The 14476-nt window shown below is 38.7% G+C and overlaps 1 protein-coding gene across 1 annotated transcript in view; it reads right to left on the reverse strand.

Moving 5' to 3' along the window:
- Positions 1–730: 730 nt before the first annotated feature.
- galnt9 (polypeptide N-acetylgalactosaminyltransferase 9) overlaps positions 731–14476 on the reverse strand; it is a 109086-nt gene continuing 95340 nt past the window's right edge. Inside the window, exons 10-11 of the mRNA XM_059337304.1 lie at positions 2509–2676; positions 731–1738 (exon numbers count right to left, since the gene is read on the reverse strand). Coding sequence (XP_059193287.1) covers positions 1592–1738; positions 2509–2676 — 315 coding nt within the window. The 3' untranslated portion in view covers positions 731–1591. The remainder of the gene's footprint in view (positions 1739–2508; positions 2677–14476) is intronic.

A 14476-nucleotide genomic window follows, 5' to 3' on the forward strand; every position in this document is an offset into this window, starting at 1 on the left:
GAAGATCAGAACAAGACTTTTCGCTAACAGTCACACAGAGGTGCACGTGCAAAGTCTGAATTTTAAGAGGGAAGGGCCCAGTCAGCAATATTGGGGGGGTCTAACAGAAAAGTAGAGTAGAGTGGAATTACCATTGGCAAGGAGTAAAAAGTAAAGCAATAATATTACTTTTGGTAAAAGTAATGAGTATTACCGTTCAGTGGAGGGAGACCAGTACAGAACCTGCCAATGTTGGTGTAGTACATTTATTATAATGTAAGCCAATAAAAGTGGAGTGTTACATAAAAAAGAAAAAACTTGTCTCTTGAACATGTTTTGATATTTAAGTTGAAAGCATGTCAAAAGACACCTTCAAGGCATTGTTTCTAAACTGCCACATTTTTTGGCAGGATATGAGAAAAACTGAGCAAGTACAGAAGTTTCTCTCGGAGTGTAATAATTGGAAAGCTTTCAGTGCTTTCTAAAAACCTGGTAATCTAGTGGGCGGGTTGGAACAATCACAGTACACAGGGCCACAAGCCTGATGGAGGTTTGAGGTGGTTATGAGTGCATGCACAACAAAAGACAGACAATTGTGCTGGTGCTGTTAGCATTTGGCTTTACAATAGAACAAAAGAAAATGCAGCGTTTTTATGTAACACAGCCTTGTTCAGTTTGGGAGCAAAAGTTGACAATGAGTTGACAACAGAAGTGATATAAACGCTTGGAAAGAGAAAAACGGAGAGGTGGCTCATCATAAAAATGATTTTATTATCCTAATTGTTATCAGAGGACGGATATCAAGTCTTCACTTTTTACAATATATTACTATCATTAGACTGTTTTATACATTGTTTTATATATTAATAATTTTCAAATAATTTTGTACATGCTTTTGGGACTGACATTCCCTGGTCAGATTAAGCAGAAAAATGAGAAAAAAGGCACATGATTGCTCCTGTCCTCAGTGAGCAATACGGTCCAAAGAAACAGAACTGTAGTGGTTTGTGTGAGTGCAGGTGAAATGCCTCCCGATCACATGATGGGCAGCCCCTTTGAAGCCTATCATGTCTTGCCAGTGCAGCAAATAATGTCCAAAGCAATTTTCCAAATCACAGCCCAAAATAATGACTTTGATGTGGCAATTGACAGCAATCATATCTTTTGATTTGCTTCGATGCACTCAGAAAAAACAAAACAAAAAAACACTCGACCACTTGCTCTCATCTCCAAAGACGTGATAGTTTTATAGTAGAAACAAAAGAATTAGGATCTTGAACCACCTTCAGGGGCCGCACTCAGTTGTCTTGTTACTCGGTTCTATACATGTAGCTGAATGTCAGAAATGTGGGCCATTTCAAACAGTGCAGCTTGCCATAAGGTCTCTGTGAACGCGCAGCTCAGTGGAACACATGAATTGATCAGATTCTTCTTTAAGACTCGGTGTTGGAAAGCTGTGTAGCCTGAGGGAAGCTCAGTGTGCTGTCTGTGGTGTGAAGTACCACACACCAGCAGCACCAGTCCCTGCTCCTCTCTCTGAACCGTCCACAGTTTGAGATCCAACTGCGTCTTGAAACGCTGCCCAAACTGTCTCAGAGGTTTGTCTCTGGCTTCAGTGCCTGGGATGCTTAATCCAGTTTCGTATCATCCACTTCTGACCGGAGCATCTCTGGACCACCAGGCGAAGGCCAAAGTTGGCATCTTTGGACATTTCTACCTCCAAGCATCGACCGGTGTCCCTGCTGATTATTGGGCCATTCTGCAACAAAGACACATGATAATATGTTGTACAATATCCTCATTCATAGAATAACTCCTATATTCTAATGACAGTTGTTAAGGTATCAGTTAGTTACATGAGCGTGTCTGAAATATTGCACTGGTAAAGATTGATGTTTATCATACAATAAGTAGGCTACTTTTCTGTTGCTAGGTGTCTCTCAATCATAGCCAAAACGTTTTGCAAGTTAGAATTCCTTTAGTGTTCATTGTTCAGGAGGTTTTAACTTGGAGACAAATTAACCACAGAGGTCTCTCCTTTCCAAAACAAACAGACCCTGTGATTAAAACTGGTACAAACACTGAATAAACCAATTTCACCTTAAAAAACCTGTGTTTCTCGAATGCCGTTCACAGGGGGAGGTACTGTGAGCTGAGCTAACGGCAGTATTTACTCAGCTTGTTTCTCTGATAACTTAAGATCCCGATGTCTGATGACTAAAATCCTTTATCTGGTTAAAACATATAGTTCAAAATGTCCAAAATCACAAAAATGTGGCTTAAAACTGGATAACAAGTTCATTTATTACAGCTTCTGGCAGACAACCACATTGTTGACACACAAGCAAAGGGGATAAAATACCACTGACATATGACTTGATTAAAACTACAGATTTCTCTGGGTTTGAAAATGTATGTAAACATTTGGAATAATAGAGGTACAACCACCAAAATATATAACATAGTCTAGTCGTTTTAATGTAGAAATGTAACATGTACTTTTGAAAGATCGTGTGTTTTTCATTTTACCTGTGTAAAGTCCCAAAGCCTCTGGGAAGTCCTTGAAATGGCGTCACATTTCTTCAGTCTGGGAGTGCGTCCTCTGCCATCATCGACGAGGCATTTTGTGTCAGGCAGGAAGGTGGTCGACCCCAGAGGTCCCAGCTGGAGAAGCCCCTCAGTAGCGTAGCGGGCAAGCTGCAACACAGTGAAAACCAAATGTGTTACACTGTTGGACTGACGTACTGTAGTAATCACAATGACAAAAGTCCATGTGGTTTAGAGTGATACTGTGGAGCTGTGAAGACTGACAGCAGTTACAGAAGCAGCTGGGTTTAAGGCCGGTTGGCAGTGCTTCTATTCTTTCATTTTTCACCTTTTCAAGATGATTATTTTATTTAAAAAATGACTGGCATAGAACCTTCATAAGCCTTATACATAAAAATTGTAGATCTTTAAGTAATCTTCCCTGAACGTAAGAGAAAAATACTGTATCTACCATACAAATTTTATTTAAATAAACTTTATTTGCTATTTTGCTTTATTTTCAGGTAATTTTGCAGCAATCTAGTTTAATCTATGGTTTTTATATTTAAATGAATATTTTTTTATGATTTAATTTATGATTGGTATTTATCTAAAGGTAGTTTAACTGCAGCATATCACATGAATTTAACTAGCAATCAAAGCGAAGATGGCAGCTGAAGTGTGAACGGCTAAGCTAGTTAGCCTTAGCTGGTTGAGCTGAGGTTTTCTTTATTTCTGCATTGTGACTCGATTAAGCTCGCTGTCATTTTGTCATGCGCAAAACAACAAAAATTTCCTCTGGGGAAATTCTGAAAGGGCAACGGGGGCTACTGCTGGTGTGTGTACACTATGATGAGATTCTTCAGAGATTTCAAACAATTAATACTAGTAATGTTATGATACTATATTATATACAAGGAGCACACCTACAACAAGCATTCCTTTTCAAGTATTTATTGATACAGCAACCTATGCCCTTTAACCTCAAAATGTGTCTGTGTGTGTGTGTGTGTGTGTGTGCCAAACATGTGTATCTGGAGGAGTGTGCGTGCTTATGCGTGCATTTGTGTGTGTGTGTAACTAAAATCACATAAAGTTACCTGTGTGTGTGTGTGTGTGTGTGTGTGTGTGTGTGTGTGTGTGAGAAGCATGTCTATCTGGAGGAGTGTGTGCGCTTACACGCTCGTGTGTGTGCATGCGTGTGTGTATCTGTAACTGTAATCACATCAAGGGATCAAAGGCAATCACAGCAAAGATCAAAGGCAATCAGAGCAGAGCAATCAATGGAATTAACTGCAGCTGTCGAATGTTCCAACACAGTGACAGCAGCCAGAGGTGGACAGACTGGAATTTCTGGCCTCGAACAAAAAGCATTTTTGGCAAAACCATAATACCTATCATTGATCTGACTTCACTTTGAGCGTCCTGAGTTCTTCCTGAACAGCTACATATGTTTTTTGTGAAGAAAAATGAAGAAATAGCTTTGTAAGAGCGATCTGAAAAACTGTTAAATATGCTTTTTTACAGAAATCTTCCTACATTTTTAATATGGCTGTCAATAAGGCTGTTGGTGCGTGTTGGTGGAGCATCTGTGCGTCCTACGTCCAAACTATAACTCTGACAGCTTTACCAGAGGATTGTGAGTGACAAGACAAATTTTCCTTCGTTTCTATGTATAAATTATTTCAGTAGAGTGGAATTTGCGGCCTGGAGCGCAGTTTTCAAATGTATTTTTTGACAGTTTTATCTCTCCCTCTACACTATGGTGATGATGTCACACACTGTGACACGAACATTCCATGCAATACACACCCATTATAATCTCAGAATTTCTCCAAAAATTATCATGGTCATTGAACAGGGATTGATAAAAAACTATATGACCTATCGAAACGTGGATTAATACACCAATACACAAGACTTGTGTCTACTGTTTAAAGTTTTAATGGAGTCTCTAGGTTAAATTATGCCGGAGGAGTAGATGTTTGAAAATCTCCAATTATTGTTCTTTTTCGCTCATTTTTTCCCGGCTGTCCCATTCACTTCAGTGCAAAATTTTGGGCAGTTTTTCGTGACTTACGTCGCAAAAAAATTGTATTCCGTAGAGAAAAGTAATAGCACACCGATCCCGATCAAACCGCACGTTTTGATATATAATTTGTAGTGGGACGAAAGAAGAAAAAATCCACAGTATAACAATAGTGCTCGGTGCGATTGCCCCGTGGCCCTAATTAACACGTCATTACATCCAAAATATTCATATTTTTTCCATTACGAGTGGCGAGATATCAATAAGTAGATCTAGTTTTAGCTTTAGCTAATGTTAGCTGTGTGGCTATCTCAGCTAGCTTTCACTTGATAAACTTCTATAGAGACTGTAACCCAAATTGGACACATCTGCGATGCCACACTTTCTCGTGTTTCACGGTAATTTTGAATAAGATCGCCACCACCAGTGTAGGTATAATTGATTCATATATATTTAACTATCTACATGTGAAATTTCATATATATGTACATGGAGATTTACACTTCTAATTACAATACGAAAGTAAATCTAATGAGAGAAAGCAGTTAAAACGCTTGGGTGACACTCAGGCGACGAGTGTGTTGATAACGATGGTTGATAACGGTTATATATTTATTTGGCTTACCCAGAAACATCCAATTTCCCCTGAAAAACTTAGCAGCCCCCATTGATTTATTGTTTTACAGCGAGTAGCTCCAAGTGTCCGATTTGGGATACAGTTAGCTAATTAACCGGCGTTAGCGTCCTTTTGCGACTCTGGTAAACCAGAGGCTAAAGTACACGGTTAAAACAATATATGATTCGAAAGACAAGAAGTTAGACTTTAGTTTCACACCATTTAATTAATTGGAAGCATAACATGATCATTTATATTAGTATTTAATGTGACATTTTGATAGAATCTTAGCCGAACGGTGTCCGATTTGGGATACAGTTAAGTATATCTTATCTGTGTAAAGGTTACATTTAAATTACTACTATCTAAGAAATTCTACATTAATGTGGTGTAACATTTGTATGCTTTCTGAAAAAGTCAGATTTCGGTCTGACAAAACATGTTTGGCCTGGTAAAACTCGTTATGGCAGATGTAAACCTGTGGTTTTGCAGAATATTTCATTGTACAACCCTGCACTGAAAACACAGTGTATCGCTTTCTTAATGCCATAACATTTCCCCAAACCAAACTTGATCCGTGACTGTTTAATCCTGCACATGAAAGGCTCTGTGATGATACGTATCTATTACGTAAGGTTACAGTAGAGATACCATTTATTATTTATGGGAGTGATCCTCTCTGAAAAATGAGATGCCAGAGATAGGGAGGTCTTCAATACGACAGCCGGCCTGCTTTAAGGGGGAGCATACATACATGATGGCATCATACACACACTGTCATCTATGAAAGCACAGGGGAAGTAGATATGTTATGTTATTCACAGTCTTGGAAGAATCAATGTAACAGAATGCCTCTGAAAACCTGACTTTTCGACATGCTGCAACATTTTCTTGTTGCTGCATTTTCTGTTCAGAGAAAATAGATGAGAAGTCAGCTCCAGGTGCAACAAACACTCTTAACCATCCAAATCTGCTCTTACACAGGCACTTGATCTTAATTGCTTATTAGCATAGGTAATGCCCCCTAAATACTATATAAAGGCAGGTGAAACTCTGCTCAAGAATTGGAGAGACACCACAACACACACACACACACACACACACACACACACACACACACACGCACACACACACACACACACACACAAAAACCTAAACAAACAAACAAACAAACTAAACAAAGGCTGCAAGAAAATTCAGCACTAGTGAAATCAATGTACTATTAAAGATCAGAAAGATCATAAAACATACAGTATAATAATGTAATCTAAAGTATAAAATAATCTAAATTTGATTTTTATCTATATCTATCTATATATCTATATTTATATATATCTATATCTATAGCTATATGTTCCTCAAATTCAAAACATTTGTTGTGTTTGACAAAAATTTGACACTGACGAATCTCAGAAGTCAATGGGTTCTGACCGAATAAGAAATTGTGTACACAAACAAAATTAAGAGAAAATTTGTTCATATATAATTTCTTGCATGAGACCAAATGTGTCTTCCAATGTTTTATTGACGCAAAACATGCACATATCATTTTTCTGTCTCAGTGTTTTTTTTGTTTTGTTGAAGTTGAAATAGAACAAAGTTCTCAGGCACATTTTTGAACTCATTGCAAAAGCAGGTCCTTGTGACTACCATCCCTACAAACCTGTAAACAAATCTGTTGAAGTTTGCAATGAATATGTATGAAAACCTATCCATGTAGTGGTGTCATATCCCATTAGAGTGCTTTTGTCTATTAATTTGAGCGTATAAAAATCTCTCCAATCTGATATAACTTTGTCTGAGTGGAGGATTTTTGGAGCATAGATGGAGAAACACAAGCTGCAGTAAGTGGCCTGTGTGGGTGTCGCTCCTTGTGAGAAGAGAGAAAGCAGGTGGTTTTTTAATGCAATGCTCTGCCCCAAACAGCCACTTGGAGCAAATAGGAAAACAATGAAGCGCCACTTTGTGCATCAGTCGGAGTTCACTGGAGCTGGTTTGGTTGATGCTGATAAGGATAATTCTTTGGGAAAAGGAAACATTAACATAAACATATTACAAATTCACAGTAGAATTTAACATATTTATATAATGCTGTGAACATGTGCTATTCTTCTCCAGGTGGCAGCCTAAAGGTCATTTTTTACAGGCCCTTTGGTTGAGAATTCTTCATGGATTATTGCTGTCTTGGGTCTTTCGGGGTTATAACACTCTAAGCAGCTTTATCCATGGTGTAAACTATGACTGGGCACAAGGAAAACCCCCTATAATCCCCACTAATACCTGTTTACAGCTCAGTCTGGCAGCCTTTTATACGCTAATACATTTAAAATGGGACCATAACAAATAATTAGCGCAAGGAAATGATTCTGCCAAGCCAATTAACCTGTGCCTCATGCAGCAACATTAGTCGCTCCATTGCCTTCCTGCCGCTGTAAAAGTTCTGCAGCCACTTTCTGGAGGTCAAGCTAATCACAAGTTTCTTAATTAGCTTGCTAATGCTGCAATGCTGTGACAATGTCAATATGAGATGGAGTGTTTGCACATTGTATTGGGTTGTAATCTCCACATTTCTACCTTTCCTGTACCTTGCTCAGCCAGGAGGTTATGAGCAAGTTTATGCTACCGATTATAACAAACATTTTAAGAAGGGCTTGGCTCGAGGGCTCAGCACTGGACGAGCACATGTCGCTGCATATGGGACTACGGTCTGGCACGGGAATCACAAACAAACCTCAACAGGCCGAGACTTAAGAGGCCCCACAGAATAAGCGGTACAGAGGGTGTCCATCAGCACCATGCACACCCCAGTCCACTGCACATAGCTGGGACTTCTTATGGGAGCAAACACAGGTGGTATGCTTTTCACTTTGCCGCCATTTACCACCAAATTAGCTCTAGTTCTTAAACTGGTTCTGTTAAGGATACTTGGACTTTGGTGCTGCTGTACCTAATGAACCAGCTCATGTTTTTACAGTGTAACCATTGTAACTGAGGATGTGTTATAGATGAGACTATTGGTGATGCACAAAAGAAGTTTGAAGCTTTTCTTATTGAAAATATTTTATTCTATCTAAAAAATAAATATGAATGATATGAAGGTCAAGGAAAATTGCTATTTTTTGGTTCAAGCTTGGAACCAGCTTCAGTGTTCTTTGGACAAAGTTAGGTGCCAGAACAGTAACAGAACCCACTCCATGTTGGTGGGAAAGGGGTACCTGAAGGCGAACATTTTTGTGGCAGCAACCAGCAAAAAACAGCTGTTAATGTTTCTCTGGTGAAAATTGGATATTGTACTGTGAATAGATGACTCAGAGAGACTTTTCTTCGATTTGGTCAAAAACAGCATACATGATGCAAACGTGCAGCAATAATGGAAAAATGCTTAAAACGTGAACTAACTACTTTAATTAAACACTCATTTAATGTGGTTAAACCAATGACGTTAGTAAAGCAGTGTGCATTGATCTACTAATTAATATGGTTGATTCCATCATTCTCTGAGTGCTGTGCCAGAGCGCAGTGTGATTATGCATGGCCATCCACTGTGTTTACCATCATTTCATCATTTACCACCATTTAATGACACCAGGCTGCTCCAAAAATAACCACACAAACCTGAAAACACACCCGACTCCATGACATCCTCAGCAATGAGCTTCTAGATACAATAAATCACATTTAGATTTTTTTTATTACATACACAGTTTGATTTGTGGTGTTATGGTTGAAATTTGACCTAGTAATAACTATGCATCACTCATGAGAGAAATATGCAATAAATGTTGCTAAACCATCACAAACAATGAAAAAATTACAACAAAACAAAAATTATACTCATCACAGTAGTATAATATTCATTTATTATCCTTAATCGCTTACGTCACGGGCGGGTTGGAGCCTATCCCAGCTGACAGAGGCTGAGTACACCCTGGACAGGTCTCCAGACTATCACAGTACTGACACATAGAGACAGACAATCACGCTCTCAGTCACACCTACAGGAAATTTACCAATTAACCAATTAAACCTAAGTGCGTGTTTTTGGGACTGTGGGAGGAAACCGCAGGCCGAAGTTGAACCGGCGACCCTCTTTCTGTGAGGCAACCACTACACCACCATGTAGCCCTTTAATATAATAATATTATGTTATTTTTTCAAATTAATGGAGGATGCCAAGAAAGCATAATTGTAAAGTAGGAAAACGCAAATGTGATCACACCCATACCCCACACTCTCTCTGTTACTCACATTATCATACCCCTAAGCATTAGACTGATATTAATAACATTTAAAAATTATATAATAATGATTACTAATACTAGTCACCTTAAACATTAATAGCCAAATGGCTGAACAGACAAAGTCAAGAGCTCCAATCAAATCCAATCAACAGAAAAAGATGCATAATTTACTGTGTGTGTGTGTGTGTGTGTGTGTGTGTGTGTGTGTGTGTGTGTGTGTGTATAGAGAGCTATGATGCAGGTTTTTTACCTCTTCACCGTGCTTTCACTGCATTACACTATCGGACAAAGGTGAGGCATTATCCATGATTTGGATTTCCACTGGGAGAGCCGGCAGAGGAAGACTCATTCCTCAGAAGCACAATGAAGAATTATTCCAGCCAATTACATATTTTTTCACAAGTAAACGGAGCAATCGTAAAAAGGAATGCAAAATTACAGTGTCCCACCAAATTGAATTGGGCTTCGCTCACTGTAATGTTGGTCATCACTGTAATCTAATGATAAAAAGAAAACAAAATTCATCTCCATTTGTTTATTTCCCCTGGGGATCAGGATTAAAGGAGTCAGTGAAGCTTTGCATTACTGGACCCCACTGAGCTCTCTGTAGGGGAACAGAGGAGAGGCTGGTGAGCTGCTGGCCTCCTCACAATACTCCCTCCCATGACAGATAATGAACATGTCACTCACCAGCAAGAGAAGCGCTTAGAAAAGGTGGAAAATGTAAGAATTATTATGCATGAATAGCATTTGCATGATTTGTCTTTGGGAACAGCTTTTGTTTCACAGCACCAAAACAGGACAACAGCCTCCCACCCACAGTGACATTTGTCTTGGTATGTACTCAAGTAAAGGTTATGCTCAGCACACATGTTCCTTTTTCTGCAGCATCTGCATATTCATGGAACTACATGCAATCTCACCTGGGAGTGGCCCAGTTTTCCATAGTGTTTCATTCTGAGCATTAAGCCAGTGAAATATTTAAACACATTTAACTAATCATGAAGCAGTGTGTAGATGTGGTTTATCGTAAAGTCCCAAAAACAAATACAAATGTTTGGTAAGATCCTTACTGTAAAACATATGGTGTCATTAAAGCTTTACATTACTGTTTTAAAATAATACAATACCTTGTGTATTTCCAATTCACAAGAAAAAAGAGTTCTCTCTCTCAAAACAGAGAGGCTAATGGAGATTATTTTGTTATCAAGTCTTCAAATAATTCTGTGATTGGTTTAAAAGGTGCAGCATGTGATTCTAATGGAAGATAGTTGATTGTTGAGTCTCATTTTAAGGTCATCCAGGAACAGAACACCAACCCAAGGCGTTGGTATTTCACAACCTGAATGAGGCTCAGAAATCAGCTGTTTTCCCCCAGAATTGCACACAGCACCTTTAAGGTGTGAGCTTGAGTTGTGTTTATTATACAGATAATAAAAATGAATCGCAGGGGGAAAAAAATCAACAACAGATTACTAGGCTTTTTGATGACCTCTACCTAAATCCAACACTGATTCCAAGGAAGTCGGCACACTGTGTAAAATGTCAATAAAAACGGATTGTATTAAACTCAGAAACACAAAAGTTTATCCTTTTGAATATAAATTGTCATCGAACAGCAGTGATGGAATGTAACTAATTACATTTAATCAAGTACTGTACTTCAGTACAATTTTGAGGTATCTCTACCTTACTTGAGTATTACTATTTTATGTAACTTTAGACTTCTACTCCACCAATTTTTGAGGCAAATGTTAGCTGCCAGCTTTAGTTACTTTTCAGGTCTGGATTTAACATAAAAACATGATCAATTAAAAGATGCATCAATAATAATCTATACATTTAGATTATATTTAATAATCTGAGTGGGTCCATTCTGCATGATGATTACTTTTATTTTCGACAATTTTAATTTTAATTATCACATTTTGTTTAATTTACATTCTACACAACGTCCCAACTTTTTTGGATTCGGGTCATGATTAAAAACACATTCAGAACATATATTTCATATGTCATACAAAAACAAATCTTAAAAACACAGACGAATTTGTTTTACGTTGTCAAGGACTTAAGAAAGATGTAATTCTGACTAAATAAGGAGTTGGATACGTTGGATAAGACCCGTTGTGTGTGACTGCAAATGAAAAACCTCTGCCTGTGAGATGTTTGGGAAGATGAAGATTTAACAGTTGAATGAGGAGGAATCTTCGAGTAAGTTTTGAAATGAAGTGGAGGAATTTCTTCTTTGAACTGCATCTTGTGTATCAAAGTATGTATTGGAAAACATAAATATCATGACTTGTAGGAAGTTCAATGCCAGAAAAAAATAACGATGAAGCTGCAAGGATTTAAGTGGGCTGCAATTCTAACAAAGTGTTCTTGGAGAAGCATCATTTGCAGTGGAAAAAATCCTTGCTCCAACTCTAGCTCTCATTGATTTTGATTCGGAGAAATGCTGTGCTTCACTTGAGGTATTTCATTATTTACAAGTAAGATTTTAAATTATTTTTGTAATATACCTTTCTGTCACTAAAAATAAGACTAAATGCACATTTACACCTGTTAATGTGACCCTCTCCTACACTATATTTAATTACATGCCCAACTTTGTCTCTTTAACTTTAAATGCAGATATAGAGCATTTGTCAACAATACTGCAACTGAGCATGTCGAAGTGCTTTCATATGATCAGTGTGCATTTCCAAGGCAGCCTTGTCAAAAAAGTGTAATATATGATTTAACGTGACTGCAGCACATGGATTATTTTACACACACACACACACACACACACACACACACACACACACACACACACACACACACACTATCAGGGGTATTTTATGCCAGCACACTATACTTAAACGCCTAAAACGCGTCGCCTGTGCCAGCATAAAGTCTGATTAATAGGCGTGCTTATAGACACGCGTATTGCGAGTACACCAGATAACATGGGTGACGGGTGAAAAGTGCCACCAGCGAACGTAGCGGACGCCTGTGTGTGTGTGTAACGCGTGTACGCCTATAACAGTTCAGCTGTTACACAGAGTCTCAGCTTCATACGGGGTTGTGAAAGCAGAATTTATAGATGAACTCCAAGCCCCAACAGAGCTGTCAGGATATTTCTATCATTTTCAGGCCCGTTTTTATTTTCTTGATGATATTTAATGATAGCAAGGGTGAAAGGGATAATTAAAATAATTTCAGCTACTTAAAAATAGTAATAGTAAAGTGCGACGCTCACAGCCAGTTCCCAGTTCGCTCTTGGACATACAGTTCATTACGCATCAGCTGTAATGTACAAATTGAATATTAAGTAGCCATGCGGACCTGTCCAATGAATAAGGATGCTTCTTGAGTAATTTTATGCGCTTGGACATACAGTTCATTAAGCATCAGCCGAGTCGTGTACTTAAATTGCATTTAGGTAGACTGAAACAGCCTAAACTGTGTAATAGGTCTCTCTTGGTAAAACATGGATTGCTTTAATTGTGAAGCGAAGCGGCTGTTAAACTCAAAATTCGCCATCATAGTTTGATAAAAACATATTTTGTTACAAAAAATATAAACAAGTATGTAAGAAAGGAAATAAATGTATAATTGCATTTGTAACTCGGCCCTTGTGACCACCCTGGAACTCTTCGTTGACGGGTGGTCGTTATATTTGCGGCTCGCACCGCGTCGTGCTTTATTTCTCACAATGGCTGGCGGCTCAACCTTAAACAGTACAAGTAAACACTGGCGTGAGACAACAGAAAGATTAAAGGCCGGTGTTGTGTCCTTAATGGTTTCCACACTAACTTGTTGCCGTAGGCTATGCGCATGCTCTGTTACGCATGAGCTGTCCGTGGTACTGAAACACCAATCGCCGTTCATGTGAGGATTCTGTCTGATGTTGTGCTGTTCCTTAACACCTTATCTACTGTTTGGGTTAATCTGTAGTCGGCACTTTGTGCAATAAAATGATTTATTGTGCCGTACGATAGAGCCGATACGCATGTTTTGTCTTTACTGTTGTATTGTGTACAGCCTTTATAGAGCTCTGTTGGGAGAGCTTGTGTTATATAGGCAGTGTTTTATTATTTCTGCCTTCGCCACTGACACACAGTCTCAGCTTCATATGGTATTGTTTATAAGAAAGCATAACTTATAGATGAAGAGAAAGACTATCTCGTACATACCAGATAAACTTAACGTTTTTCCGGCCAAAACCGGAGGCTTAATTAGCCTGTTTTAGGAGTGAAAGTCAGCAAAATGCAGCTTAAACAAAATGTTTTACCTTATTAGCTAACTACAAATATATGTAAAACATAATGGATCTGTGCATAAGTGCCGAATTGGGTTAAACAGTGTAGATATAAGGTCCGATGGAATCATATTGTGGACTGCTGTCCACATGGCTACTGAATATTCATTAGATAGGTCCGCATGGCTACTTAATATTCAGGGGTGACAGCGATTACTGCGTCTGCAGGCAGGTAAACCTACCTAATTACAGCTGGTGCGTAATGAACTGTATGTCGACGCGCGAAGCTGGGAACTGGCTGTGAGCGTCGCACTTTACTATTACTATTTTTAAGTAGCTGAAATTATTTTAATTATCCCTTTCACCCTTGCTATCATTAAATATCAATTCGATATCATTCAAACCGAGAGAGAGAGAGAGAGAGAGAGAGAGAGAGAGAGAGAGAGAGAGAGAGAGAGATTTCGTTAACAAGAAAATAAAAATGGGAAAATAATAGAAATATCCTGACAGCTCTGTGGGGGCTTGGAGTTCATCTATAAGTTCTGCTTTCTTATAAACAATACCATATGAAGCTGAGACTCTGTGTAACAGCTGAACTGTTATAGGCGTACACGCGTTACACACACACACAGGCGTCCACTACGTTCGCTAGTGGCACTTTTCACCCGTCACCCATGTTATCTGGTGTACTCGCAATACGCGTGTTTGTACGCCTATGTAGAATTGTACTTAACAGTCACGCGGGTCTTCATGTCACGTATTTGAGGCGTAGTTCACCCGTCACCCGTCACGTAGGCGTATGCGCAACAACGCGTGTACAGCGTCTGCGTGACGCCTAC

This window comes from Centropristis striata, chromosome 7 (genome assembly GCF_030273125.1).
Source record: "Centropristis striata isolate RG_2023a ecotype Rhode Island chromosome 7, C.striata_1.0, whole genome shotgun sequence".
Taxonomy (NCBI): domain Eukaryota; kingdom Metazoa; phylum Chordata; class Actinopteri; order Perciformes; family Serranidae; genus Centropristis; species Centropristis striata.